This window comes from Mobula hypostoma, chromosome 2 (assembly GCF_963921235.1).
Source record: "Mobula hypostoma chromosome 2, sMobHyp1.1, whole genome shotgun sequence".
Classification (NCBI taxonomy): Eukaryota; Metazoa; Chordata; class Chondrichthyes; order Myliobatiformes; family Myliobatidae; genus Mobula; species Mobula hypostoma.
Window position 1 is genome coordinate 84166977 of NC_086098.1, and position 25224 is coordinate 84192200.

The 25224-nt window shown below is 39.7% G+C and overlaps 1 protein-coding gene across 2 annotated transcripts in view; it reads left to right on the top strand.

Annotated features, from left to right (window-relative positions):
- The window catches only part of lyst (lysosomal trafficking regulator), a 297915-nt gene that overhangs the window by 114253 nt on the left and 158438 nt on the right, over positions 1–25224 (top strand). For both annotated transcript variants that reach the window (XM_063039530.1, XM_063039526.1), the window contains one exon: positions 16362–18426. In XM_063039530.1, coding sequence (XP_062895600.1) covers positions 16362–18426 — 2065 coding nt within the window. The remainder of the gene's footprint in view (positions 1–16361; positions 18427–25224) is intronic.

Genomic DNA, 25224 nt, shown 5'->3' on the forward strand with positions numbered 1-25224 from the left:
ATTTGGGCTGACGAAGCCTTGAGACAGCACCACTATCTGTTGTACCACTCTGCCATTGGGGGTGGTGGTCGAGAAATACTATCCAGTAGTTAGAGTTATACCATTTGCAGAAAATTAAGGATCATTGTAAAATGCCAGCCTTGCCAGTAGCAGCCAGCTTCTGAAAAAGGAGTACAGGTGTACCCCGCTTTTCGAACGTTCACTTTACGAAACCTCACTGTTATGAAAGACCTCCATTAGTACCCTGTTTTCGCTAATATAAGGTGTTTTCACTGTTAGGAAAAAAATCAGCGCACGATAAAAAATCAGTGCGCGAAAAAAGGCAGCGCGCGCCCTGAGCAGCTGCTCTTCCCCGGATTTGGAACGGCATTGCTTTAACATGTGCCTGTGAGCAGCCGTTTGCAAGATGAGTTCTGAGGTATTGGAAAAGCCTGAAAGAGCTCGTAAGGGTGTTACACTTAGTGTGAAACTAGACATAATTAAGCGTTTCGATCGTGGTGAACAAAGTAAGGACTAAGAGAGTTTGGCTTGTGGAAGCTGATGAAGATGATGTTGAAGAGGTTTTGGCATCCCATGACCAAGAACTGATAGATGAAGAGCTGATGCAATTGGAAGAGGAAAGGATGACAATCAAAACCGAATGCAGTAGTGAAATGAACGTGAAGCAACTGCGTGAGATTTTCGCTGCAATGATAAAGTACGACTTTAATTTTGAGAGGGTACGTAGGTTTAGGGGATATTTGCAAGATGGTTTGAGTCCTTACAAAGAACTGTATGATCTAAAAATGCGCGAGGCTCAGCAATCAAGCAAGCCTTCCACGTCAGCCACAGCAGACGACGAACCTCGACCTTCGACATCAAGGTGGGCAGTCATAGGAGAAAATGAGCCGCCTGCTGTAATGGAAACAGACGATGATGAGATGACATCCCAGTGTCCCACCACCCCAACCCCCAGGCCGTGGACAGATACCGATTCGCGGAGAATGCAGCGGTAGCTGGGAGGCACACAGCACATCTTTAAGAAAAAAGCCAAAATAAACATGCTAATTAATTAGGTGCTGCCCGACACGTAAATGATCTGGGCTGACAATTATGTGTTGGACGGCACCTAATTAATTAGCATGTTTATTTCGGCTTTTTTCTTAAAGATGTGCTGTGTGCCTTCCGGCTACCGCTGCATGCTTCGCGGCAATGTATCGGTTGGCGGCCTGGAGGGTGGGGGCCACTGCACCACCCCAGCCTGCGACGACTCAGTCTAACACACCATCATCAGTGTGCTCTGTGCTGTCTTCCCAGTTCCAGTAAGTGATACTACACTGTACATACATTATTTCTACTTTATATAGGCTGTGTATTTTTGCGTGTTATTTGGTATGATTTGGCAGCTTCATAGCTTAAAGATTACTGGAGAGAGTGTTTTTGCCGAGAGCGCTTGCGTGAGATTTTCGCTTCGGAAAACAGTGCCGGCAATGATTGTGGAAAGGTATTTCTACTTTATATAGGGTATGTATTTATCATATCATTCCTGCTTTTACTATATGTTACTGTTATTTTAGGTTTTATGTGTTATTTGACATGATTTGGTAGGTTATTTTTGGGTCTGTGAACGCTCACAAAATTTTCCCATATAAATAAATGGTAATTGCTTCTTCGCTTTACGACATTTCGGCTTACGAACTGTTTCATAGGAACGCTGTACCTTCGGATGGTGGGGGAAACCTGTAAATAAAATCAGGAGGATGTATAATTTTTGTTCTCTTGGTACAACATTGTAAATGTCTTCATATGCCTTCATATCTTTTCCACTAGTCCTGTAGATTCTATGGAAGATGGGAACAAAAGACTTCCTGTTACTGAATAATGTTTATTCTATATGTTTCAGATTTAAGTCTACCTTGAAAAACATATGTACTCATGCTAAATGTTATTTTCCTTTTATTTATTATGTCTTGTGCACTACCTTTGCATGTTTATGCAGGATGAAGGACAAACTAGAGGTATAGTTCTGGTTATTTGTACTCTTAAGTCAACTGTATACTTTTTTGATGCGAGATTCTGTAGATGCTGAAAATCCACAGCAAAACACACAAAATGCTGGAGGAATTCAGCGGGTCAGGAAACATCTATTGAAATGCATAAGCAGCCAACATTTTGAGCTGAGAACCTTCATCAGTACTAGAAAGGAAGGGGAAGAAGCCAGAGTAAGAAGATGGGAAGAGGGGAAGGAGTACAAAGCTTGAAGGTGATCGGTGAAACCATGTGTGTGAGGGAGTGGGATGAATTGAGAAGCTGGGAAGTGATGACTGGAAAAGGTAAAGGACTGGAAAAGGAGGAATCTGATAGGAGAGTGGACCATGGAAGAAAGAGGAAGAGCAGGGACACCAGGGGAAAGTGATAAGCAGGTGAGGAGAAGAGAAAAGTTAAGAGGGGGCCAGAATTGATGAAAGGGGAAGGGGTAAAATTACAGGAAGTTGGAGAAGTCGATGGAGAATTCAGGTTGGAGGCTAGATGGAATATATGTTGTTGCTCGTCCAACCTGAGACTCATTGTGGCCGCAGAGAAGGCCTGGACCGATATGTTGAAATGGGGCTGGGATTGGAATTAAAATCGTTGGGCCCTGCGAAATCCTGTTTTTGTAGATGAAGCAAAGGTGCTTAACAAAGCAGTCTTCCCCTCTTGTCAGGTCTCACCAATGTAGAAGAGGCCGCATCGGGAATACTGGATACTATAGAGATCCACTTATCCCTGCAAGCGGAAGAAGTGCTACAGCTGCCTGTTCACCTCCTTCCTTACCTCAATTCAAGGCCCAACAGTCCTTCCAGGAGAGGCAACCAACACTTTGCCTGTGAATCTGTTGGGGTGCTCCGGATGCAGCCTCCTCTACATTGGTGAGACCAGAAATAGATTGGGGGACTTTTTTGTCGAGCACTCCATCTGCATAAAGCAGGATTTCCCAGTGGCCAATTATTTTTATTCGAGTCCCCTTTCCCATCCAGCATGTGTGTCCATGGTCTCCTTTACTGTCATGGTGAGGCTGCTGTCAGGTTGGAGGAGCAACACCTCATGTTCCACCCCCTTACATTGTCTCCTCACCTACCCATAACCTCTCCCTGGTGCCCATCCTCTTTACCTTTCTCCACTCTCCTCTCCTATCAGATTCCTCCTTTTCCAGTTCCTTACTTTTTCCATCTCTCACCTCCTAGCTACTTAATTCACCCACTCCCCTCCCCCTTCTATCACCTGCCACCTTCTTGCTTGAACTCCTCCTTGTCTCTTCACCACCCTATTCTGGCTTCTTTCCCTTTTTTTCCCAGTCCTGATGAAGAATCTCGGGGTGAAACATTGACTATTTATTCATTTCCCCAGCCTGTCCTGCTGAGTTCCTCCAGCGTTTTGTGTATGCTGCTCATTATTGGCTTTGCGAAATATCTGAACATTTCTGAATATATCAGTGAATTGCATAATCCTATCGTATTTCTGTATGCCTGTCATTTGTGTAAGGCAAAAAACTTTAATTGTGGTAGCTTGTTCATACTTTATTCAACTGATCCATGGGGATGTTGTTTTGCCCAGTTAAACAAACTGATTAAACTAAAGTACTCCCATTGAAAGGACTACAATAAAAAGAAATTAACTCACATTAAACAAGGAGTCGTATACTATGGTCCCTAACGTGAATGTCCACTGGTTAAACATGAAAAGTCAAGGCCTAAAAGCTTGAAGTTTCATGGGTAACCAGTGAAAACTTCACACTTTTCCAGGACTTTGTGGGTGCGAACAGCGCTTAAAAAAGGACATGTGTAATGTCCATCCCAAGTCAAACGATGGTTGCTTTGATCAAGGTGAGCAATACATTTCTTCTTGCATCCAGTCATGTGTATGACTTAAACTGTACTTACTGGTACTTGCCTGCAGTAAAGTTCAAAGTACATTTATTATAAAGTATGTTTTCTTTATACAATCTTGAGATTTGTCTCCTTATAGGTAGCCACAAAACAAAGAAACCCAATAGAACCCATTGCAAACAAAGAGGACAGTCAAACACCCGGTGTGCAGAGAGAGAGGAATAAAAGTAAATCATGCAAACAATAAAAGCAAGCAAACAGCATTCAGAACTGAAGTTCACAAAGCTAAGAATCACTGCAGTCAATCCAGAAGTCCACGTGTTGCAGGCCACAACCTCAGTCCAGCAGAGACAAGCAAACCCTGCTACAGAGCCAGACATCTCTGCAGCGAGCCAGAAGTCCACTAGTTGCAGGCCGTAGTCTCAGATCAGCAGAGACGAACACGCCCCATGGAACAGTGAGCCGAACTAAAGCATTGTCCTCCCTTGAATTTGCATTGTTGTATTCTAACCAGTTAGTCTTTATATATTTTTAAATTCTCAATGTAGTTCTGTCAATTGATTAATGTTTCTTTTGTAAAGTTACCTCATTACAATTGCCAGAAAATAAACTAAATTATATAAATTTAATTAAACAAGTATTTTTAAATATTCATTTATTTTAAACAAGACTACCTATGCTCTTCAAATTAATACCACATAATTTCCTGCAACTGGTTTTACGCTCAAAACAATTTTGCTTCGGAGTTGGAATATTGTCAGTTGAATGCCCAGTTTGGAAGTGTGAGGGCATTGTCAGAGCTGGAATTCCAGTGAATTGCTAAAGAAGTGCTGTATTTTTGAACTGTTTTGGAATTGAGAGATGCCAACCATATGCAGACAGTTGGGATTAGTTGGATTGGCATTGTAGTTGGCACAGACAAGTTGGGCCGAAAGGCTTATTCATGTGTGCTGTATGGTTCTGTGTTCTTCTGCTCGGGGAGTTTTCTAGTAGGGGCAAAAATATATTTAACCATCTTCACTAAAGCAAGTCACTTGCTCATTTTACTTGGGGCTGTTTGTGAGACTAGTTGTCCCTAAATTGGGTAAGGCGTCCATTACTGTAAGAAGTGGACTTTAAATGTACTCTGACTGTAGGGGATTTTTACTATTACCTGAGTGCGTAAAAGGTGCTGTGTAATTGTACGTTCTTTCTATCTTCTTGACAGTTACTTCTGTTTTATTTTAAAAGTGCATATTATTACTTGCATACAGTTCTGTTTGAAATGCCTTGGCAGACATATTGGTGCTGAACTTGGCCCATCATGTTCTATCAATAAGTCACTTTAACCCAATTACTGAGTCCTATTTGGTTTATTGCATAGAGTGATAGTGGAATGGAGCGTGTTGCCTGAAATGGTGGTAGAGACAAATACATTGGAGGCTTTTAAGAGGCATTTGGATAAGCATATGGATGTAAGGAAGATGGGGGGATATGGACTTGGTGTAGGTAGGAGGGATTAGTGTTTTTTGATTTGCTTTTTAATTAGTTCAGCACAACATTGTGGGTTGAAGGCCTGTTCCTGTGCTGTACTGTTCTATCTTATATGTTTTGTTTGGTTTGAAGGCAAAGGCTCTTCATCTATCTGGACCAATGAAAATTACTTTATTATATTAATACTTGACTAGTTACATCATGGTCTGGTATGGAAACACTAAGGCCCATGAACGGAAGGACCTACAAAAAGTAGTGGATACAGCCCAGTCCCTCACAGGAACTACCCTCCCTCCCACCAATCATTAAGCACATCTGCAAGGAGCACTGCCATAAGAAAGCAGCATCCATCATCAAGAACCCCTACCATTCAGGCTATCCTCTCTTCTTGCTTCCATTGGGAAGGAGGTGCAGGAGCCTTGGGTCCCATGTCATCAGGTTCAGGAATAGTTACTATCCACCAACCATCAGGTTCCTAAATTAGAGTAGATTACTTCACTCACCTCAATACTGAACTGATTCCACAACTTATAGACTCACTTTCAAGTACTCTACAATTCATGTTCTCAGTATTGTTGATTTTCTTATTTATTATTTTTTCTGTATTTGCACAGTTGGTCTTTTGCACATTGGTAGCTTGCTGGTGTTTGTGTATAGTTTTTCATCGATTCTGTTGTTTTCCTTTATTCTACTGTGAATGCCTGCAACAAATCGAATCTTATGAAAGTATATGGTAATATATATAATTTACTTTGAGCTTTGAATTTTGAAATGCCTCTGAGTTGGTCAATATGTTTTTAGTCCTGCATGAGAGGGTGAGCAAAGTTGATAATCAGGTGTTCCTACTTTTTTTTTTGCTGCTGTTTCTCATCTCGGTTTCACTTTTAATTTTACTCACTGAAATGACAGCATTAATTAATACTAGTCACGTTAATGTGAATAAATTTAAACCTTCCTTAAGACAAACAAATACTTAAATAACTTTTTTATTTTTATTAAAATGCATAATTATAAGCTTCAAGTAAAGCATTGCAATAAATACAGCATATGATATTTTCTGAAGTTCTGGTCTCTGCCAAGTTAATTAATTTTAATTGAGATGGTGATGATACAATTACATTAATATCCACATCCCTAACTTGGACAGAGGCAACCTAGTCAAAATTAACCCCATGGTAGTTATGGCAATATAGCTCCTGATGACATGACCATGTCTGCCAATGACAGAGAACAAAATAGTCTCTGCTTTAATTTCATCGTAGCTTGTTAGCATATTACTCAGCTATGGACCTTATTGATTGTTTTCTGCAATTGATGTTTATTATGGCTACTCTACAGAAAAAAATGGCCTTGAAAAGTTGTTTTCTGGCCAATAATCATGCTTTTTATCCCCTTAAAGATGAGTCTTAAAAGTGGAACAGACTTGCTCTGTTAAAGTTGTATTTCCAAATCTGCTTTTCTTCTGTTTCTAAGCGATTTTCACAGCAGTATGTAAGAATTTTGGATGTGTTGTTCTATATTTGGACATTAAGTGAGTTTCTCAGTTACTTGGCATATCAGAAACGATGTGTTGAAACCTGAATCGTCATTTTCATGTTGTAATCTAGGCAGCTTCTTAAATTGTTTAGGAATAAATTATTCATCTGGAAATACATGATCTATATGAAAGAATGAATAATAATTTCTTTTATTATTGCTGTACGTTCTGAAAATGGTATGGTCTGTCTTCTCCATTGACTCAGTGCATATACATTGCAATAAATGTCAAGGGCTCTATGACGTGGTTTAGTATGGCCTTTATCAGCAGAAACCAGACTGGACATGTGGTTCATCCTAAAAGCCAAATAAGCATATTGCAAGATATAAATTATTCAGAAAAATTATCAATTATGTATTATATCATCAATGTTAGCATTCATTTTGAGATGACTAGAATGTAAAGGTAAGGATGTAATGCTGAGGCTTTATAAGGCATTTGTCAGATCGCACTTGGAGTATTGTGCACAGTTTTGAGCTGCAATAGGGTGCAGAGGATGTTCATAGGAGTGCTACTGGGAATGAAAGGGTTAACATACGAGGAGTATTTGGCTCTGGGCATGTATTTGCTGGAGTTTAGAAGAAGAGGGAGGATCTGATTGAAACCTATTGATATTGAAAGGTCCAGATAGTGGATATGGAGAAGATGTTCTAGTACCTGAGGGTGCAGCCTCTGAATAAAAGGAAGTCCCTGCAGAACAGAGATGAGAAGGAACTTCTTTAGCCAGAGCATTGTGAATCTGTGGAATTAATTGCCACAGGCAGCTTTGAAGGCCAAGTAATTGGGTATACTTAAAGTGGAGCTCAATACGTTCTTGATTAGTAAGGGTGTCAAAGGTTATGAGGAGAAGGCAGGAAAGTCAGCCATGGTGAATGGTAGAGCAGATTTCATGGACCAGATGGCCTAATTCTATTCCTTTGTTTATGGTTTTACTGGATGAGCTCCTATATGCTAGAAATGTGTAATTACAAAATGTAAACTTGCATTTAAATAGTCTCTACTACAGCTTTAAAACATCCAAAAACATTTCATAAGCACTTCATTGTTGTCAGTATTTTAAGAAAATGTTGCCGTTAGCTTTTGCATAGTAACTACCTACACATAAGTAATCTATAATTAACAGGTAACACACACAAAATGCTGGAGAAATTCAGCATCGATGGTAAAAAGTAAACAGTTGATGTTTCAGGCCAAGACAGGGTTTAGCTCAAAACGTCAACCGTTTACTCTTTTCCATAGATGCTGCCTGGCCTACTGAGTTCCTCCAGCATTTTGTGTGCATTATTTGGATTTCCAGCATCTGCAGGTTTTCTCTTGTTTATAATTAACATGCAATCTTTTGCTGTATTCTTTCAGAGATTTTTTTCAGGAATATGGATGAACTCAGATGTTTTTGCATGATTCCATGGACTCTTTCGTGTTTACTTGAGAGCATGGACAACTGATGTCTCAACTGAACAACAGATCTTCTGGCATTATTCTGGGAGTGTTCATCTCAATGATGTACTGAACTCTCTTGAGTGGGTTTGAGTGAACAACCTTGTGATTCAAGTTGTGAGATTGCTCCCATCTCCTCCTCCCACTCCTCCTACCCAATCAAATTTTTGATGAAACTGGATATTTCAGGTGGCTGATTTGTAGAATGAAATAATTGATGCCTGAAGTTTTGTTGCATAATTCACTTTGGTGGTTAATGTACCACAAAGAAAGGTGAATGTATCCTACCCAATAAATCAATCATCCCACTTTGAAACGCAGATCAAAGCTAAGGAATTTTTAAAAAATCAACTTTCTGCCTTGTTGCACTAAATGTGGCTTCACTAAATTCTGAGTCTTGTCTCTTAAAGTTTGTCTTGTTTCTTTGACACTGATGAAATCAGAGCACACAATGAGCAAAATGTTTTCATCATTCCGGTGTGACGAAGAGCAGAGGATACATCCTTTGTGTTCTGCTTAATATTTTTCTCTCATGGATTATGACTGAAAGTTGTTAACTGATTATTAAATAGTGGTGAATTTGGCATCAGTGTTTTCTACATTGCTGCAGTCCTTGTGTGGCTATACTGTGCTTGGGACGCTGAGGCTTGAAAAGCATACAGAGTGCAAGTCTGGCGAGGGCGTCTCCACTTTGAAGTATTAACTCTTCTCTTTCCATAAGTGATGCCTGACCTGTTTACAGCATTTTCTGCATTTTGTTTCTACCTTTTGTGCTGCATTTGATCCCAGAAATTTATTTTCTTCAGATTTGCAAGGCCTCTTTTTCAACATTTTCATAAACAACTGCAGTTGAAGTGCTTTTGCCCATTGGCATGGAATTGCAAATGCGATCATACAGCTAATATAGATCCTTATTTCCATATAGGTTTCATTCAGTAACAACACTGCAACTAACAAGAGCAAAGGTTATTGGGTTATTTCCTGGGTTACCATACAACACAATTAGCATAATTCACTGAGACTAGTTTTTCCTATTTTTTTCTTATTTTCTTATTTTTCTTATCTGCTATATTTGGACAGTGCATCAAGAATGAGGATAACTTTAACTCTGGTTCTGTGGTCGTTGTGCACCTTACAGGCTCTCTGTACATGGGGTAGACATGATTGATGGCAAACAGAGGGTTAGTGGATGTCTTCTGTTGTTTTCACTGGGTTTCTACATGCTTCTGAGCAAGGGATTCAAGGTTCTTGGTGCTATCCCATGTCCTTCTGTTTCAGTTTTGCAGTTTGCCATTAGAATTCCTGTGAGTCAGTAAGCTTGGAAGGCAACCTGAATTTTCCTGAACAAATTTGACTCTTAAGATAATCTTCTAATCATCTAAACTAATTTGTGCTGCATAACTAGTCAGGAATTTAAAATTCTCTCCATCTTGAGAAATATCAGATGTAGCAGTGAATTATCCAATTATACAAATGTATGATCGCGTTGTAGACTAAAATACTCTTTGAACAATATACATTTGGCTACTTAACGTGATAGGTTTAAATTGTTCTTAGTATTGTTTTTCTTTTTGTTGGTTGTACTAACAAAAAGAGAATATATTTATGTCAGTGCCATTCTGAGCTCCAACTGCAAATACTTTTTTTGCTAACAATATTTCTGACAGTACCAGATGTGTTCTTTTAAAAATGACGTGTTGGGAATGCCTTCCCTGTACCAGGATTTTACCACTAAAGACTTTGGCAAAATCCTGATACTGAGCGTGAAATGGAATTCAAAGCTAAAGAAAATATAAGTCTGCATGCAATATCTCAAAAATAATTTCAGGATCTATAACAACAGCTTTCAATTTTAGTCTTGGTATTTCTTTCTTTGTCTACTTTTCACAGTTTTCTGATCATCAGTTTAGATGGCAAACTTTCAGAGAGAAATCAATTGCTGTTCAAAATTGCTGTAACCAAATTGTTCTTTTAACATTCAGTCCTGTTCCACTAAAGGATGCAATCTGTTCAAAATAATTTTGTTTCTAGAGATGCTGAATGTTGCTTGGACATACAAGCTGAATTTTGGTTTCCATTTATAAAGGCTCATCTATTTTATTTGGTCTTGTATCACCTTCACAATCTTGGGCAAATCATGATCTTAATTAAGCGTTTAGAATTTTGCACGTTATCAGAATGCCTTTTTATAGTTTAGATTAAATCTTTTGCTGCGGATAAGACAGAACAAATTTTCCTTTTGAAAGAAGACTAGGATTGTCATTTTCCTAGCATTGCCAGGTAGAGATTTAAAGAATTAAAAATTGATGTGGCTGGGTTGTGTTTAATAATAATTTAGTCAAAAGATCAGTGGGCTTACATGTAGATTGATTGACTTGCAGGAGTAAATGGGTTGTAATCAAGGACAAGGACCAATAATGGAAATATTGGTAATATTGAAGCCATTGGGTTGTGATTGAGACTGGGCGAGAATCTGGTCTACCTGCTTTTGAAGTGAGGAGAGGGATGGAGAGGGTATTTGGGGTGGATGTTGATGTTGAAGTCCTAGAAACCTGGAGTCGACAGAAAATTTTCAAAATATTAGGAGAAATTTGCAGAAAATTTCCAAACCAAGCAGAAACTTTATGTCCTGACGAAGGGTCTCGGCCCGAAACGTCAACTGTACCTCTTCCTAGAGGTGCTGCCTGGCCTGCTGCGTTCACCAGCAACTTTTATCTATGTTGCTTGAAATTCCAGCATCTGCAGATTTCCTCGTGTTTGCAGAAACTTAAGAATTAGGTGGCTGATAGGATACAGGAGCAGGAAGCTTTGTGGTATTATGTAAAAGCAGAAAGTTGCTAAATAGTGGATAAAAATATTCTTCTCAATGGATTGAAAGGATGGAAGTTAAGTTTTGGGAGAGGAAGTATAGCCTCTCTGGGTTTTTCTATTGACATATGCAACATAATTGAATTTATAACTTCATTGATAACATACCAGGGGTGATTGCTAAGTTCGTGGCCTAAGGTAGAAGAAGTCAATTTTAGAAAACCTAGCACATTTATTTTTCCAACACTGACACACTTAGTCCAGCGGTCGTGGAGCATACAGATTCCTTCTTTGTAGAAGTCGGCATCTTGGACCTCCAGAAGTGGTCCACAGCAGGAGTGATTGATAAGTTTGTGGCCTAAAGTAGGAGATGAGGAGAAACTTCAAACTTTCTGCATTTTCCCTCAAAGAGTTGAACTGCACGTGTGTTTAACAAGAGCTGTGTAACTTATCTCCTTCTACCTTAGGCCACATACTTATCAGTCACCCCTGCTGTGGACCACCTGGAGGTCCAAAACACTCTCGTTACATGCACGTGCAGTTCAGCTCTTTGAGTGATTATGCAGGAAGTTTGAAGTTAATAACTCATCTCCTTCTACCTTAGGCCACAAACTTATCTATCACTCCTACTGTGGATCACTTCCACAAAGAAGGGACCAGTATGCTCCACGATCACTGGACTAAGTGTGTACATGTAGGAGGGGACTATATTGAAAAATAAATGTGCTAGGTTTTCTAAAATTGACTCCTTCTACCTTAGGCCACAAACTTATCAATCACCCCTCGTAGAAGTAAAAGTAAGTTCGTATCATTGCTTCTGTTTGCTCTGCCCAAATAAATGACGAGATGCATGGAAAACTTAACATAGCAAACTACTTAATGGATAATCAATCAGTTTGTAATATCTATGTTTGAATGTTCCATTTTTTTAAGTTTTGATTTGGCAGTGTGAAATTCATCTCTTGAATGTGAAATCATCTTAATCACGCAGACTGAGTGATTCTTATTAGTTGTCAGCAAGACTATGATATGATTAAAACTATGAAGTTACTTTGTGTTCGAAGTTACTTTCAACTGGGTATGCAGTAAATATTCAGCAATTACCTTGAGAGTTATTGTAAATTCTTCTGTATTTTTTTTATTAATTATTGATGGAGAATGGATGTGAAAGCACAGAGGAATATCTGGAGAAATTTCTGAAACGCTCATTTGCTGCTGTTGTTACTGCGTGGTTGGGAATCTCTCGGAGGGTAGGCCTCAAAATCCCCAGCCTTGCCTGCTTTTGGTGACCGAGAAGGAGGTCGAATCATTCGGACAGAGATGGCGCACAGTACTCGGTGTCAGAGAGCTGATCAGAGCTCGAAGTTTTTGGATGACTCAGAGTCGGATTGTGGTCAGCATGGCAGGGAGAGTTTTTCTTCCTTCTCCCATCTGCGTGAGATGTGGGACATTTGAGAGACTTTGAACTTGACTGTGCTCATGGACTTCTTCATCAAGTTATGGTATTGTTGCACTGTTGTAACTATATGTTATAATTATGTGGTTTTGTCAGTTTTTTCAGTCTTGGTCTGTCCTGTGTTTTGTGATATCACACCAGAGAAAATATTGTATTATTTCTTAATGCATGCATTACTAAATGAAAATAAAAGAGGACTACGTGTCTTCATAATCTAAAAAAAAATCTAGTTCATAGATTGGAGTACTTCAGCCAGTCTAAAATGTATTGTCCTTGATCTGTGTGGAATTTCTTTAGCCAGAGGGTGATGAATGTGAAATTTATTGTCACAGATGGCTGTGGAGGCCTAGTGATTGGGTATATTTAAAGTGGAAGTTGATAGGTTCTTGATAAGTAAGAGAGGAAAGGGTATGGAGAGCTACGGTCCAGGTGCAAATTGATGGGACTAAGCAGATTAATAGTTTGACTTGGACTAGATGGGCTGAATTGCCTGTTTCAGTGCTGTAGTGTTCTGTGATTCTATGAAAGGAGAAGGGTTGGGGATGGGATTAGCAACCCATGTTGTAAAAACTAGAGCAAAAGAAATCTCCAAAGACCTCAGCCCTGGAAGAGAATCTTTGCTTGAAGATGTGTAAAGTCCTGTACTGGAAGCCAAGGGGCTGATCAACCATCTATCATCCAAGGCCCGTCACTATTGGAACGTGGAATATAGAAGCACTAATGTGGAATCCCCAGGGAATGCGGAAGAGAGGGTGGCCAAAGAACACCTGGAAATGCAGCCTTGAAGCTGACACCAAGAAGAAAGGCTACAACTGGGAACATCTTTAAAGACTGGCACAGGATCGAACTTCTTTTGACAGCCTATGCCCCAGTAGGGGTGATGGGCTTAACTAACAAACAATTGTTTTGAGTGCTTTGGTAAGCACCTTGAATCACTGGAGTCCTTTTTGCGGAGATACAATGTTGAGTAGGGAGTTCCAGGCCTTAAATATAGCAATAGTGAATCAATGACTATTTATTTTCAAATGTGAAGACCCATCTATTTTATTTGGTCTTGTATAATTTTCCTAATCTTGGGCAAATGAATGATCATAATCAAGCATTTAGGTTCTCCAGGAAGTAGCTGGGGAGTCTGAATATGTCCTAATAGATATCTATTGGACTTCCATTGATATCTTTTGGACATCTCTAATTTCCTTGTCAACTCTTGTTCTAATTCATTCTTTATATTATGTTTATTTGACCGTTTGATCTAATCCTTGTAGGGCCTTATGATCAGCAACATTGACCACTGACATTAATAAGTTGTTAACGTTGAGCAGGCGTAAAATGTTTGAAGACAAAAACTGAAGGTGTTTTTCTGCTCTGGATGTTCTTTTTTAAATGTTTGAATGCCATCTGACTTTCTATGTGGTACTCTGTAAATTCCTTTTTTAATCTATGCAATTTAGTGAACATTGAGTTCAAAAGTCAGGAAGTTATGTGGCAGCTTTATGAAAACTCCTGTTAGGCTGCATTTGGCGTATTGCATACAGTTCTGGTCACCCCAATCTAGGAAGGATATCAGAAGCTTTGGAGAGGGTGCAGAATAGGTTTACCAGGATACTTCCTGGATTAGAGGGCATGTGCTGTAAGGAGTGGTTGGCTAAGCATGTTTTTTCTCTCTGGAGTGGTGGAGGCTGAGAGGTGATCTGATAGAGGTTTATAGGATTATGGGTGGCATAGTTAGAGTAGACAGACAATATCAGTTTCCCACAGTTGAAATGTGCAAAACCAGACAGCATGCATTAAGGTGAGAGGGGGTAAATTCAACGGAAATGTGAGGGGCAAATTTTTTTTTTTTACAAAGAGTGGTGGGTGCCTGGAATGTACTGCCTGGGGTGGTGGTAGGGGTAGAGAGATTTGGAATTTTAAAGATACCTTTAGATTGGCATATTAATGTGAAGGATATGGTCATCATGTAAGCAGAACGAATTAGTTTATTTCACTGTTTGATTACTAATTTAATTGGTTCGGCACAGCATTGTGGGCTGAAGGGCTTGTTCCCGTGCTGTATTGTTCTACGTTCCTACATGGCAACTTCACGATGGAACAATACTCTGTACTGTCCTTAAAAAAGGGACAAATAGAAATATTTGCGTATTGAGAAAAAGAAGAGCACATAACATTGTCCAGCCTGCTCAAAGAAATGGCTTTTTCTAAGCCTTGTGAAGGAGGAGAGGCAGCTGAAGAAACATTGTAGATAATTCAATGATCTGGGGTCTGGGTAGGTGAAGGTAACCATTTAACCATGGGATTGACAGCGGATCAGAGAAGTTGTCACAAAATGAAACATCAATTGATAGTTGTTAAAAATACAGCTGCACCCTTTGAAGAAAATCACAAATTTTCCAAGTCATAGCAATGCTTTGGTTAACCTTCCTCTGACATTAAACATTACTGGGAAAGAGCTATCTATCGGGGGAACACGGCAGTTTGAGCAGAGTGAGTGAGTGTGTGTGTGTGTGTGTGTGTGTGTGTGTTGGGCGGGTGGGGGGGGGGGGTTGAAAGGAATTATTGACATTTCAGAACCAAATCCTGCATTAGGCCTTGGAGTGGGAGCTAGTGATAGCTAATATAAAGACGCGAATAGGGGTGGTAAGTGGAGAAAGAAAATAGATCATTTGGTCATTCTCTCTATCTTGCTTTGCACTTCACAACTGTTCTGCTTGCTCATATAAGTCGCAGTATTATTTTTCAAGACTGACTTTCAGATGTTTCTGAAAAATGCATCATCCAACCATTTTGTTAATAAGGAAGTCCATAAATCAAAATAATGCGTCAAACATAATATTAAAATATCGTACAGAGTTATAAATAAAAGATCAGTGGCTTTCGCTAAAGGTAAGACTACTGCAATAGAGTTTTATCACGGACACAGTAAATACTGTTTCAGCGAAGAGGGGAACTGATGAACATCAGCACAACTATACCCACAAAATAAATGTTTGATGATGGACGCCAAAGAAAAGGAACCTGCCTACAGCTCAAAAATTTCTCATTACTACTGTTATGTAAAAGCATTTGGCAATGAATATAACTAATTGTTGTTATCTTGTAAGGTATAGTCATGGCTGCTTGCAGAGTGAATATCAATAATTTATGGAATTGTATAATTATATCCAAAGTTGCCTTGTTTCTGATCCATTGGTTATAGTCATAGACCACTACAGTTCAGAAACAGGCCCTTTAACCCATCTAGTCCATGCCAAACAGTTGTCTTGTGTAATCCCATCAACCCACATCTGGACCATAGCCCTCTATGCCCCTCCCATTCATGTACTTATCCAAACTTCTCTCAAGTGTTGCAGTCCAACTCGTATCTACTACTTCTGCTGGCAGCTTGTTCCACAACACCCTGAGTGAAGATGTTCCCCATAAATATAACCTATCACCTATATAGTTCTAATCTCATTCAACCTTAGTGGAAAAAAACCTGTTTGCATTAACTCTATCTATAATCCTCATAATTTTGTATACCTCTGTCAAATCTCCCCTTACTCTCCTACGTGCCAGGGAATAAAGTCTGAACCTATTCAACCTTTCCTGTAGGTAACTGATCAGCACTGCAAACAATATTCCAAATTTGATTTTAGCAACTTCAACATTGCATCCCAACTCCTGTACTCAGTACTTCAATTTATGAAGGCCGGTGTGCCAAAAGATCTCTTTATGACCCACCTGTTTGTTTTATGCTAATATTTTCTCTTGATATCTACATGTTAAAGTATTTTGTGCTATAACTTTTCTTTATTTTGCTTTGTAGATTATAATCTATCTGCACTCGAAGATCTTTTGTGTACCAAAGAGACCAAATATTCTGCATCTAAACCTCAGGAAAAAACAGGTCACACACCAGATGGAAACTTGGTTTTATATGCTCAGGTACCATCAAGATGCAGCACCAGCAACTGGAAGACAAGGCGACAGCGCAGAAGTGCGCAGTGCTACACTCTGAGGGATGCAAGGAAAGTCCCACTTTCTACATCTGATTCTGACTCTGGTTCAGGTGATGACAGTTCAGTCATGATCAGACAAAGACGGCAGCAGATTTTACAGCCTTTTATAACCCGTCAATCAAGAGAGGACTATAGCTCCCCCATGGGCTCTCTGCTTCCATCCTTGAGAGTCAGTGAAGTAGTACACGATAACCTAAGTTCAGAAAGTGCTACTGTTTTGGAAGAAGTAGACATGGAGTCAACTGTTTTAAGTCGAGTAGCTAATACTCCATTTGATCTTTGTCACATTTTATTGTCTCTGTTAGAAAAAGTTTGCAAGTTTGATATGGCCTTAAATCACAATCCAGCTTTAGCAGCTAGTGTAGTTCCCACATTAACAGAATTTTTGGCAGGATTTGGGGATTGCTGCAATAGTAATAAATCTGAAGCTGAGGAAGTCGCTATGGGATGGACAACAGAACCAGCAGCCCTGGTTCAAAGAATGCTTCTACGGACTGTATTACACCTGATGTCAGTTGAAATAAATTATAGAAGTAACATTCCAGATACGCTTAGAAGAAATATTGTAGACTTGCTGAGGGCAACATTGAAGATTAAGAATTGTATTGAAAAGCGCCTGGATCCTTTTGTTCTACAGCCAAAGAAGACACTGCAGGAGCTCAGCAAAGATATTTCTTTGTCATCTTCTCATCACAAAATACTTCTGCTACCCGAGCTACTTGAGGTAGTTTTGCAAATTCTAATCTGTACCTTGCAGTCAGCTTCCACTAATCCTTTCTTCTTCAGTCAAGCCATGGACCTCGTCCACGAGTTTACGCGGCATCATGGCTTTGAACTGTTTGAAAGTACAGTGCTGAAGATGGAAGTGTTAATTACAAAAGGTGATCCCCAGTCTAAAGAGGCAGCAGAACATATCAAATCGCTGATTGGTAATGTCATGAAAATAATCAGCATTGTCAAGAAAGTAAAATCAGAACAACTCCACCAATCTGTTTGTACACGTAAGAGGCACAGGCGATGTGAATACTCTCAGTTTATGCACCACCACAGAGATCTGTCAGGTCTCCCTGTTGCAGTATTCAAATATCAGCAGTCCAACAATCCTTTCGATGTAGCATTAGATGGTGAAATTTGCTATCCCAGTCGCTGCTGCTGTATTGCACTGTGTGCTCACCAGTGTCTGCGTTTGCTGCAAGAAATTAACTTAAGCAGCACTTGTGTGCAAATTTTATCAGGTGTGCACTCTGTGGGAATCTGCTGTTGCATGGATCCAAGATCTGTCATTGTCCCCATGCTTTATGCCATGAAGTCACAAACTTTAAAAAGCTGTCAACTGCACATCTTAAATATTCTGAGTAAATTTATCCTTGAACAGCTTGGGGGTGGAGAGGTATCAGAGAAAATGAAACATGCAAGCTGTAATATTTGCACTATTGATAGTAGTCAGACACCTGATATTGCTGAGGTTCTACAAGGAAATTTACTAGAAACTGGTTCTTCATCCAGTCTTTCCAATCCCAAATTCCAATCAGATGGTATCTTACCAAACGGAAGGTCCAGAGACATTATGTGGACTTGGGAGGCCTTGGAAGCTTACCAAGATCTTCTTTTCATTGAAGACACACAACTGAGTTTGCAAGTTGCCAGCCATATATGTTACCTAATCCAAAAAGGCAATGCTGTGGTTAAATGGCAACTTTACACTCATATCTTTAACACTGTGCTTCAAAAGGGAGTGGAACTGTCTCATTATGGACAGCAGCTAAGAGTAACAAGACACTCTACCCAAGCATATAATCACCACATCAGATATTTGTCTCGAGAGGTTCTTCAACTTCACCTGCACACATTGCCTTCACTCTTTAAATCCAAGTGAGTAAGCCTTTTGTTGCTGTTTTTAGTGTCATACAAGTTTCAGTTTAAGAAGGGTGTAGGTTGTAATAAAAATAAGAGTAAATTTATAGCAAGCTGCTGATGTAACACATCGTTAAAACGAACATACCCTGATTCAGGCAGGACTTCAACTCTGAAGCCAAAGTTTTCAAATCAGTACTCCAAGTATAAAATCAAGGCTGCAGCCAGCGGAAGTGTTACTGAGGCAGTCTTTCAGATGAGACGTCAAAATGATGGGTGAATGCAAAGCACTCTTTGAAGGGCAGAGAAGATCTGGTGTCTGTCACTACATGTCTTTGACCTACCATCTGAAACAGGTTTTCTGGTCTTTGTTTTCCACTGTTAACAGAAGTGTGTTCTCTATTCATCTATTGCATTTGGTGCTCCCAGTGTGGCCTCCTCTACATTGGGGGACCTGATGCAGATTGGGGCACTGCTTTGTCGAGCACCTTTGGTCTATCCACTGCAAGAGGCAGGATCTCCTGTAGATTTGACTTCCTGTTCCCATTTTAATATGTCTGTCTATGGCCACCTCCATTGCCATCAGGCGGCCAAACTCGGGCTGGAGGAGCAGCATCTGATATTTTGTCTCAGTAGCCTCTAACCTGATGGAATGAATGTCAGTTTCTCCATCTTTGGCGATCTCAGCCCCCTCCTTTCTCCCTCTTTCTCTCTCTTTTCCCCCATTCTGGTTACCCTTTCACCCCTTCCCTTCTTCCCATCACATCATGGTTCCCCCCCTTCCCTTTCCTCCTTTGTCCACTGCCCTATCAGATTCTTTCAGCTCTTAATCTCTTCGAGCTACTCCTTCCCAGCTTCGTACTTCAACCCCTTCCCTCCCCAACTCTCCTTCCTCTCACCTATTACCTGCCAGCTTGTACTCCTTCCCCTCTGTCCCCATATTCTCACTTCTGTCCCTTTCCTTTCCAGTCCCGATGAAGGGTCTTGGCCCAAAACATCGACTGTTTATTCCCCTCCATAGATACTGCCTGACTTGTTGAGTTTTCCAGAATTGTGTGTCATTCAAGATTTCCAGCATCTGCAAAATCTAGTGTTTTATATTTGGTAATTGCTTTGCTACCATTACAATAGCATTTCAAAAGCATAAACTTGTGCTAAAGTGATTTGTGTTGTCTTGAGAGTGCAAGAGGAAATGTGGTACAGGTCGACCTTCATCAATCCGGCACCATTGGGACCTGAGGAGTGTTGGATTAGTGAAAATGCAGAATTACAGAAGGATCACATTAAGCGTGATCAGTGATGGATTATCGAAGGAACCGGATTACAGGTAGTCGGATTAGTGAAGGTCGACTGTAATCATTCTGTATTTTATTGATGAAGGTAAGGACTCAAAATGAAATTAAAATTGAATACAATATGATGGCCATTTATATTTTTGATTTTGAAGTTTAGATTTTGAATCATTGTGCTTTTTGGTGTGAATTATTTGCAGTTTCTGTCTAATGCTTCAATCCTGGAATTCTCATTTGATAAATTTGTAAATTGAAACTTATAAAGGGATCGCACTGCAGTCACTTAGCACTAAAGTTGCCTTGTGGCTGTGTGTGTATCTACATTTTCAGACTGAGGTGAAAATATGCCAGTGTGGGTTATCTTACTGAAGGACACTGAACCACCAGATGGCTAAAATATGTTAATTCTTAACTAGCCCTGATGCTGAGAGCTTCCTCAGAAAGCAACACTTAGTGATAAGATCATTAGTTCTGTACAGATTGCATGCTTAAACCAGTATGCAAAAGTAGTAGTTCCACTCAGCTGTAGCTGAAACTTGGCAGGTTTTTGAATCTTTGTTAATGGTGTATTACTGCACTATTGGGAACAGTACAGTAACACCAGAAGGTAGACCCTCATGCAGCCACCTCAGGCAATATCAATCAGTGGTCATCAAATAGAAATTGTCCATGCTTGTAAATTAATTCCTACATTTAGATTTTTAGGATTGCTTCATTTTTATCTTTTGAGTCCCATGCTGCTTTTTAAGTCCTTGCATGGTTATGTTTCATTCTGATCTCTAAAATGGTAATTTTCCCATTGTGACACTTGTTCAATTATGATTTCAAAAGAAAAAAATAAAGCCTGCTATTTTCCTTTTAATTTAGATCCACTTGTGGAGTAGAGGTACCATGAAAACAATTCTCATCCAGAGATTTTTGTCTTGATGTGTTGTTTAAGAGCATGTAATACTAAAAGTAAATGCAGAGAATCATTCCTGAAAATTCCTAAAATTAATAACTGTGTATAATTGCTAATTCTCAATTGTGTGATTGAAGACAGAGTTAATGTACTTTCCATTTTAAGATTACTTTTATCTGCTATTTTGTTAGATTTCAAATGCCGGAAATCTAAATAAGTATTGTAATTTCCTCTGTAGACAAGGTTGATTCTTTGAATTTTTTCCCCCTTTGGCATTAATGACCAGACATATATGAATTGAATTTCACACACAATGGCATGTTCTCCCTGCGGTTGAACTAAACTGTGTCTTAATGTGCTAAATCTATGTACTGAGGTTGCAGATTGAAAGAAACATTTTTCCACTTTGGATGGTCAGGTAGACTTGCAAAAAATAGTAGAATATACTTTCAAACAATTGGTGGAAAGAAAACTAATTAATTGAGTTAAAATTGTAACATTATTGAGTGCTATGAAGAAACCAGTTTGTCTTTAATTGCAATATTCTGATTAAGTACCTTATTGATTTAAAATCATAATTGCTTTCAAATCCCTCTTGCCATCTTAACTCAGTACCATCCTACAATCCTTGGATCTTGTTTTCTTCCATAACTAAAGAGTAAATGTTATATCTTGATTTTCATTGGTATGCCATTCTTGTACAGACGAATAATTTTGTTATAATGAAAATAGCTTTTTTGAATGAGATGGTGCAAGGACAGAGATGCCTGGGGAAATCTGGATTTGATCTAGGTTTAACTGTATGTCACTCTTCATTTGGATTCTTGGACCATAAGACATAGGAGCAGAATTGGGCTATTTGCCCATTGAGTCTGCTCCACCATTCCATCATGTCTGATTTTTTAAAAATTGTTATCCCTCCCAACTCCATTCTCCTGCCTTCTCCCTGTAATATTTGACACCCTAACTAATCAAGAATCTATCGATCTCTGCTTTAAATATATTCAATGACCTCACCTCCACATGTGCCTGTGGCAAAGAATTCCACAGATTCACGGCCCTTTGGCTAAATAAATTTCTCCTCCCCTCTGCTTTAAATGGACGTCCCTCTAGAGTGAGCTCTGCCCTCTGGTCCTGGTCCCATCCACGGAAACATCCTCCGTACATCCAGACCTTTAAATATTCAATAGGTCTCAATGTGATTACCCCGCACTTTTCTGAACTCCAGCAATACAGGCCCAAAGCCATCAAATGCTCTTAATATGTTAATCCTTTCGGTTCTCGGAATCATTCTCGTGAACCTCCTCTGGGCCCTCCCCAATGCTAGCACATCTTTTCTTAGATAATGGGCCCAAAATTGCTCATAATAAGGTCTGACCAGTACCTTATAAAGTCTCAGCATTGCTGTTGCTCTTATATTCTGGTGCTCTTGAAATGAATGCAAACACTTACCACTGAGTCAATCTGCAGGTTAACCTTGAGGGAATACCGCTCAAGGACTCCCTTTGCACCTCTGATTTTTGAATTTGCTCCCTTTTTAGAAAATAGTCTATGCATTTGTTCCTTCTGCCAAAGTGTATGAGCATACACTTCCCTACACTATATTCCACCTGCCACTTCTTTTCCCTTTCTCCCAATTTAAGTCCTTCTGCAGACTTCTGCTTTCTCAACACTACTTTCCTCTCCACCTATCTTTGTATTGTCTGCAAACTTGGCCACGAAGCCATTAATTCCACCATCCAAATCATTCACATATATCGTGCAATGAAGTGGTCCTAACATTGACACGTGCGGAGCACTAGTAGTCACTAGCAGCCAACTATAATAGTCTCCCTTTATTCCCACTCTTTGCCTCCTGCCAGTCAGCCAGTATTTTTCCTTTAATACTGTTAAACAGCCTAGTGTGGCACCTTGTCAAAGGCCTGAAAATCCAAGTAAACAACATCCACTGACAGTATTTTGTCTATCTTGCCTGTTATGTCCTTAAAGGATTCTAACAGATTTGTCAGGCAAAATTCCCTTAAGGAGATCATGTGCCTCCAAGTACCTCATCCTCCTGAAACCTCATCCTTAATAATGGGCTACAACATCTTCCCACCTCGTGAAATCAGGCTAACTGGCCTATAAATTCCTTTCTTCTGCCTCTCTCCATTCTTGAAAAGTGAAGTGACATTTGCAATTTTCCAGTCCTTCAGAACCATTTCATTATCTTACGGTTCTTGAAAGATCATTGCTTATGTCACCACAATCTTCAGCTATCTGTTTCAGAGCCCTGGGGTGTAGTCCATTTAGTTCAGGTGATTTATCTACTTTCGGATATTTAATCTTCCCAGGCACCTTCTCCTTTGTAATAGCAGCTCACATCTGCCCTTGACACTCGAATTTGTGGCATATTGCTAGTGTCTTCCATAGTGAAGACTGATGCAAAATAAGGAAGTTCGTCAACCATTTCTTTGTCTCCCATTACCAACTCTCCAGTGTTCAAGGATACACATTGTAACGAAAGGATAGGCAGGAAGGCAGGGGAGCAGCATTGCTCTATTGGTTTAAAATAAAATCAAATCATTAGAAAGAAGTGACATAGGGTTGGAAGGTGTTGAATCATTGTGATTAGAGCTAAGGAACTGCAAGGGTTAAAATGCCCTGATGGGAGTTGTATACAGACTCCCAAACAGTAGTAAGGATTTGCCTACTAATTACAACAGGAGATAGAAAATGCATGTCAAAAGGGTAATGTTACAATAGTCACGGGGGACTTCAATATGCAGATAGATTGGGAAAATCAGGTTGGTGCTGGATTACAGGAGGGGGAATTTCTAAGGGCCTACGAGTTGGCTTTTCAAAACAGCTTGTGGTTGAGCCTGCTGGGGGATCAGGTATTCTGAATTAGGTGTTGTGCAATGAACCAGAATTGATTAGAGAGCTTAAGGTAAAAGAATCCTAATGGGCAAGGGATCATAAATTGTTAGAATTCATCCTGAAATTTGAGAAGTAGAAGCTAAAGTCAGATGTATCAGTATTACCGTGGAGTAAAGGGATTTACAGAGGCATGAAAGAGCATTTGGCCAGAATTGATTGCTAAAGAACACTGGCAGGGAAGCAATGGCTGGATTTTCCGGAAGCAGTTTGGAAGGTACAGGTGTATACATCCCAAAGAGGAAGAAGTATTCTAAATGAAAGATAACATAACCATGGCTAGTAAGGGAAGTCAAGGCCACTGTAAAACCTAAAGAGAGGGCATATAATAGAACAAAGATTAGTGGGAAGTTAGAGGATTAGGAAGCTTTTGAAAACCAACAGAGTGAAACTAAAGTCATTAAGAAGGTAAGGATGGAATATGAAAGTAAGCTAGCCAATAATATTAAAGAAAGTTAATATCAAAAGTTTCTTCAGATACATAAAGTGTAAAAGAGAGGCTCCCTCTTGATATTGGACCACTGGAAAATGATGCTGGAGAGGTAGTAATAGGGCAGAATGAACTAGTGGTCGAACTTTTGCATCATCTTCACGGGAAGACACTAGCAGTATGGTGGAAGTTTCAGGTGTCAGGGGGCATGAAGTGTGTGCAGTTACCATATGTAGAGAGTAGGTTCTTGGGAAACTGAAAGGTCTGAAGGTCGATAAGTCACCTGGACCAGATGGTCTTCTAAAAGAGGTGGTTAAAGAGATCATAATGATCTTTTAAGAATCACTAGATTCTGGAATGGTTCTGGAAGACTGGAAAATTGCAAATGTCACTCCACTCTTCAAGAAGAAAGAGAGGCAGAAGACGGGAAACTATAGGCCAGTTAGTCTGACCTCAGTGGCTGGGAGGATGTTGAAGTTGATTATTAAGTATGAGGTCTCAGGGTACTTGGAGGCACATGATAAAATAGGCCATAGTCGGCATAATTTCCTCGAGGGAAAATCTTGCCTGACAAATCTGTTGGAATTCTTTGAAGAAATAACAGGTAGGATTGACAAAGGAGAATCAGTTGATGTTGTGTACTTGGATTTTCAGAAGGCCTTTGACAAGGTGCCATACATGGGGCTGCTTAACAAGTTTAAGAGCCCATGGTATTACAGGAAAGATTCTAGCCTGGATAAAGCAGTGGCTGATTGGCAGGAGGCAAATAATGGGAATAAAGGGAGCCTCTTCTGACTGGCTGGCGGTAACTAGAGGTGTTAGACGGGTCTTTTGGAACTGATTCTTTTTATATTATTTGTAAATGATTCAGATGATAAAATAAATGGCTTTATTGCAGAGTTTGCAGACAATATGAAGATAGTTGGAGGGGCAGGTATTTTTGAGGAAGTAGAGAGGCTACAGGAGGATTTTGCTCATTCTGCTAATCTGCCTAAGAAATGGCAGATGGAATACAGTGTCGGGAAGTATTCAGTCATGCACTTTGGCAGAAGAAATGAAAGGGATGACTATTTTCTAAATGGAGAGAAAATACAAAAAACTGAGATGCCATGGGACTTGGAAGTCCTCATGCAGGATTTCCTAAAGGTTAATTTGCACGTTGAGTCTGTGGTAACTATGGCAAATGCAATGTTATAATTCATTAAAGAGAACTAGAATATAAAAGCAAGGATGTAATGCTGAGTCTTTATAAAGGACTGGTGAGGCCTCACTGGAGT